This window comes from Chrysochloris asiatica, unplaced genomic scaffold (assembly GCF_000296735.1).
Source record: "Chrysochloris asiatica unplaced genomic scaffold, ChrAsi1.0 scaffold00344, whole genome shotgun sequence".
NCBI classification, from domain to species: Eukaryota; Metazoa; Chordata; class Mammalia; order Afrosoricida; family Chrysochloridae; genus Chrysochloris; species Chrysochloris asiatica.
This window is the reverse complement of record NW_006408862.1, coordinates 274814-280710: the sequence shown is the minus strand read 5'-3', so window position 1 is coordinate 280710 and position 5897 is coordinate 274814. Positions and strand designations below refer to the sequence as shown.

At 38.8% G+C, this 5897-nt stretch overlaps 1 protein-coding gene across 1 annotated transcript in view; it reads right to left on the bottom strand.

Moving 5' to 3' along the window:
* The window catches only part of AGTPBP1 (ATP/GTP binding protein 1), a 219950-nt gene that overhangs the window by 42070 nt on the left and 171983 nt on the right, over nt 1-5897 (bottom strand). Inside the window, exon 23 of the mRNA XM_006875881.1 lies at nt 1187-1363. Coding sequence (XP_006875943.1) covers nt 1187-1363 — 177 coding nt within the window. The remainder of the gene's footprint in view (nt 1-1186; nt 1364-5897) is intronic.

The following is a 5897-nucleotide window of genomic DNA, read 5'->3' as shown; positions in this document are numbered from 1 at the left end:
GTAGAATCCTCCCTGAATAGTTTTCATCTTATCTAGATGGTCCAGTGAAAGGAGATGGGGATAAGATTCTTATGATTCAATAGTAATTGTTATCATGACAAAACTACTGTCACACTGTAAAAGTAGAAGTTTTGTAACAAAAAGAGGGAAGTAGTTAATCTTAAAGTCCAGTAACAGAGGATCCTGGAACCATCAAAGGAGAAGAGCATGAGCATAATGTGGTACCCTATCCTGAGAAGCAGTGACACCAGAGATGGAGGCACAGATGAGTACATGGAGAGAGACAGAGCAGCTGAGGACTCTAGATTCATGGAAAGAGAAAGGCAGTGTGCTGGTGTCCAGGAGGCAGGCTTGCTAAATGTGTCTGTCCTTTAGTTGTTTACATGATTATATATTCCTGAGTAATTTTGTGTACATCCATCTCCCCCAACCCTCAAAAAAAAAAGGAGGGAGAATAGAAGCAAATACTATTGAATGGTGCAGAGGAGATTGTCATCATTGCAATGAAACTATGGGTGTAAAACTGATGCTCCCCCATGTAAAGTAATCACTCAATTCACAATAAAAACTAATTTTTTAAAAAAGCCACTGGCATCAAGAAAAGCAGTTATAGTAAAGAAAAACTATGTCATGAACCAATATGGATTTAAAAGTCGCTGTAAGACTAGCACTCGACCACAAGGTCAGTTTGAACCGCAGGGTCAGCAGTTCAAATTCACCAGCTGCTTCTCAGAAACTCTATACAGGGTCACTATGGGTCAGAACCAACTCAATGTCACTTAACAACTTAAAAGAAAATCTAAATGTAACAAACTAGTTGCTTTATATAGATAAATATTTATTGGTAAATGCATAAAAACTTGCATCTAATATATAACATATTTTGACATTCATTAATTTTGTATTAGTCACACATATCTTTATATACTAACTAGTATTTAAATGTGTACAGCAACATGCTTTCTAAAAAATGATGACTGCGATTAGGTTACACAATCAAGAATGCCATGAGAACCTTAAGCAAGCTATGTAGTTTAGCAAAGAAAAGCAGCCAGGTCTCAAGCCTACATACGACTCAGCTCCATTGTCGCGAAGTTCACGTAATTCAGAATAACAAAGGCATAATTAAATATATGCTTGAAGAGTGTTACATCAAATCTGGAAGGAAAGTCTGGAGATGAGTTACCTTATATTTTCCCTGATCACAGCCACACAAAGTGCTCTCCATGGTATAGCTTCTTTGTACTCCTATTTCCCTCCAGACTACAACACGTGCTGTTGATTCTTTAGATTTTTCCACAACAAAACTACAGCTGCTCATGCAAAATGCTGGGGCAATATGGCTCAGTATCTTAGGCAAAGTCTGTAAAAAATAAAATAAAATAAAATCAGAAGGATTTTAGTTTTGTTTTTCATTTTAAAAATTAAAAACATGGTTAGAGCAAGGACAAGTGCATGTTAAGGAGCTCTGGTAGCATAGCGGTTATGAATCGGCTGCTAACCTCAGCATCAGCAGTTCGAAACTGCCAGCTGTTCCACAGGAGAAAGATGAGGCTTTCTGCTCCCATAAAGATTTACAGCCTCGGAAATCCTGTGCAGGGTCACTATGAGTCGGAACTGACTCCATGGCACACAACAACAAGTGCATGTTGCTGCTACCTCATCTGCTACTGAAAACACCAAATCATTCTTTTACTCATTTAGAATTTTCTGTTGGAAATAGTTGTTCCTTTCCCAAATCATAGTTTGAAAGTCAAGTTGTACACCTTGACTTTCAAGAAAATACACAGATCCAGTGATAAGGTTTCTTATAACAAGAGGGATATGTTGTTGCTGTTAAGGGCCATCTAATTGGTTTGGACTCATTAACAATCCTGTATGGAGTCCTGGTGTGGCACTGTGGGTTAATGCCGCCAGACTGCAGTGCCATTTGAACTGCAAGGTTGGTGGTTCAAGCTCACCAGCTGCTCCTTGGAAACCCTATCCAAGGGTCGCTATGGGTTGGAACCAACTCGATGGCACTTAACAACAATGAGAATAGAGCTTCCAAGGAGTGGCTGGTGGGTATGAACTGCCAAACCTACAGTTAGCAGTCCAGCGTGTATCCTACAGTTCCACACAGACATCCATTTAGTATAGCTAATATCACCTTGATTTGGGAATGAGCTCAATGTAAGCTGAGTGGTTGCTAACGACTCGGTTACACTTTATGTTGTGCTGGGTGCTGTCCAGCTGCTGCAGACACATAGTGACCCTATACTATTCATAACAGTGCAGCACCAATGGGCACAGGAACACAGTGCTAACAAAAGGCTAAAATAGAAGTTTCTGCCTCTGGATAGGGCACAGCATCTCACAGAAAACTAAAAATTTTGCTGAGATCCAGAAAAACTGAATGTACCAATTCCCACTGCTGCTGCAACAAGTTACTTCAAACTTAATGATGTCCGCTAATGATAACACCTTCTATAAACAGTGCAATTATCCAAACAAAATTTAACACTGATTTAATTCCATTAACTACACTACAGAGTGCATTCAAATTTCACCAGGTCCTTTTTCTGTTTCAGGATCTTAGAAGCTCACACTGCAACTAGTTACTATTTCTGCTTTGTACTTTTGAAAACTACTGACCCCCTATCTTGTCAAATGTCCTTTAATTTATATGCCACAACTTTCTGTAGTTTCCCCTCAAAACACAATTACACTACAAGGATAAAGCTGTACTATAATATTCATCAAGAACACATTCAGGTACATTAATCATCATACCTAAACCATTTGCCAAAAGAGTCCCATGTATAGTATGTTTTAATCACCAGAACCCATAAATATTATTACATGCTTATACATGGCAAAGGGATTTAAAATTAGGGATTAGGTGAAGCATTTTGTAACGTGGAGTCCTGGATTATCCCAGCGGGGCCAATGAAATCGCAAGGTCCTTAAAAAGAAAACGGAAAGGAGGAATGCGAGTAGAGGTACTGATGAAAGAGTAAGGTCAAGGTAATGTGACTGCTGGCAGATAGGACCGTGAGACCAGGATGCAGGCAGCTTTGAGAAGCTGGAAAAGGCAAGCCCGGAATTCTCCTCTAGAGCTTCCAAAAGGGTTATAACTCTGCTGGTACCTTGACTTCAAACCCAGCAGACTGCTGATCCACAGAACTGTAAGATAATAATGTGTTAGCATTTTAAGTCACTACATCTGTGTTATTTTGTTACAGCTGCAGTAGGGAACTAACATAGATGGTCATAAAATTATATGAAACATTGAGTACACTCTCTCTCCACCTGGCCTCACTTCCCCCCCACACACACATACACACATACATCCCAACAACCGCAAAGATTCAATGCTCACTATCAGGTGAAGACTCTGAGACACTTCCAGAGACCCTAACAAAACTAACTACATCTAATACCTAAGCATATCTGACCATAAATTTTGTTGCTGTTGTTTTCGGGGGACACAGCAAAGAGTGAAACACCTACGAATTTGGAAAAACTTGACTTCTATTTTGTCTAACCTATAGCATCATTTTATGTTTCCTTTCACAACAAAACCAACAGAATTAATAAAGTACAAAAATTTGGAATGACAGAATTAAAGAACTGAAGAAACTTGAGACCAGGTATATTTTGATTAATTTAATTTGTTAGTGGGAAGAATATACCTTTGTACCTCTCTTCCCACACATCTGCCTGTCATTCCACCATTTCCCTACCCAAGGATTAAGTATCTTTTGAGCACTTGGCTGGTCAAACTGTTGAGTGCTACCTATTAACCAAAAGTGTGGAGAATTGGGTCCACCCAATGAGGTCTGGTAATCTATTTCACTGAAAATCCTACAGAGTGTAGTTCTGCTCTGACATATGTGGAGTCACCATGAGTCAGAATTGAATCTAGAGACCACTGGTTTTGTGATGAATAAGAACCATGCCACATAGTGACAGTGCTCAAAATAGTGAACAAACAGGCAAACTTGCAAGCCACGCAGAACTTATTATATGGTATAAAGAAAAATGCATTAATCAAATAAAATACAAAAATATAAATTATAACTATTAAATGTTTTAAATTTTGGAGAAATGTCATCTGATTTCCTTTGAAGAGGTTATTGTAAGCATCCCCTGAAAAGTGCTGACTGGACTGAATGAAGCCTGAGAAGTAAGCAGAAATGCCTAGAATACAGGAATGGTGGTGATGGCAGTGGTGGTGGAAGTGATCCAAACAGAACACTAAGGGTTGTTTGTTCAGCTTTCTCCTGTTCTCTGGAACACTCAGGACTCTCCCTTTCTTATATTGTTTATTTGAGCCTAAATTAAATATTCCACTACTTGTCTGTGAGTTTGTCATACTGTAGTGACGTGTGAGTTGCTGTGATTCTGGAAGCTATGCCACCATTATTTTAAATACCAGCAGGATCACTCATGGTGGGCAAGTTTCAGATGAGCTTTCAGAAGAAGACAGACAAGGAAGAAGGGGAGAAGAACTACTTCCAAATATTTACTCACTAAAATAAATAGCAGAGAAACACTGTCAGATACAGTGCCAGATAATGAGCCCCTCAGGTTAGAAGGCACTCAAAATGCAACTGGGGGAGCTGCCTCCTCAAAGTAGAGTTGACTGTAATGACACGAATGGAGTAAAGCCTGAAGGATCTTCATTTGTTGATGGGGCACAACTCAAAATGAAGAAAAACAGCTGTAAACATCCACTGAAAATCAGAACATGGAATGTACGAAGTATGAATCTAGGAATACTGGAAATTGTCCAAAATGAAATTAAATGCATAAACATCAATATCTTAGGCATTAGTGAGCTGAAATGGACTGATTATTGGCCATTTTAAATTTGATGACCATATGGTTTACTATGCCAGGAATGACAAATTGAAGAGAAATGGTGTTGCATTCATTGTCAAAAAGAACAGATCCATATCAGTCATGAGGCACAATGCTGTCTGTGATAGCATAATATCCATGCGCCTACAGGGAAGACCAGTTAATACCACTATTATTCAAACTTACACACCAACCACTAAAGCCAGTGAGAACGAAATAGAAGAATTCTACCAACTTCTTCAATCTGAAATTGATCAAACATGCAATCAAGATGTACTGATCATTACTGGTGATTGGAATGCAAAGGTTGGGAACAAAGAGGAAAGATCAGTAGTTGGAAAATCTGGCGTTGGTGAGAGAAATGATACTGGGGATGGCAGTGATAGACTTCTGCAAAATCAATGATTTGTTCATTTCAAATACCTTCTTTAGACAGCATAAGAGATGAATATACACATGGACCTCAACAGATGGAATACACAGAAATCAAATTGACTCCATCTGTGGAAAGAGACGATGGAAAAGCTCTGTATCATCAGTCAAAGCAAGGCCAGGGGCAGATTGTGGAACAGACCATCAATTGCTCATAGGCAAATTCAAACTGAAGCTGAAGAAAATGAAAACAGGTCCACGAAAGCCAAAATATGACCTTGAATATATCCCACCTCATTTGGGGGATCATCTGAAGAACAGATTTGATACATTAAACACTACAGTCTGAAGACCAAAAGAGTTGTTGGATGACATCAAGAACATCACACATGAAGAAAGCAAAAAGTCATTAAAAAGAAAGAAGGAAAAGATCAAAATGGATGTTGGAAGAGACACTGAAGCTTGCAATCCAGCGTAGAGATGTTAAAGTAAATGGAAGAAATGAGTAGGTACAAGAGCTGAACAGAAAATTTCAAAGGTCAGCTTGAGAAGACAAAGTCAAACATTATAACAAAATGTGTAAAGATCTGGAATCAGAAAACAAAAGGAAGAACATACTCAGCATTTCTCAAGCTGGGGGAACTGAAGTAAAAATTCAAGCCTCGACTTTTGTTATTGAA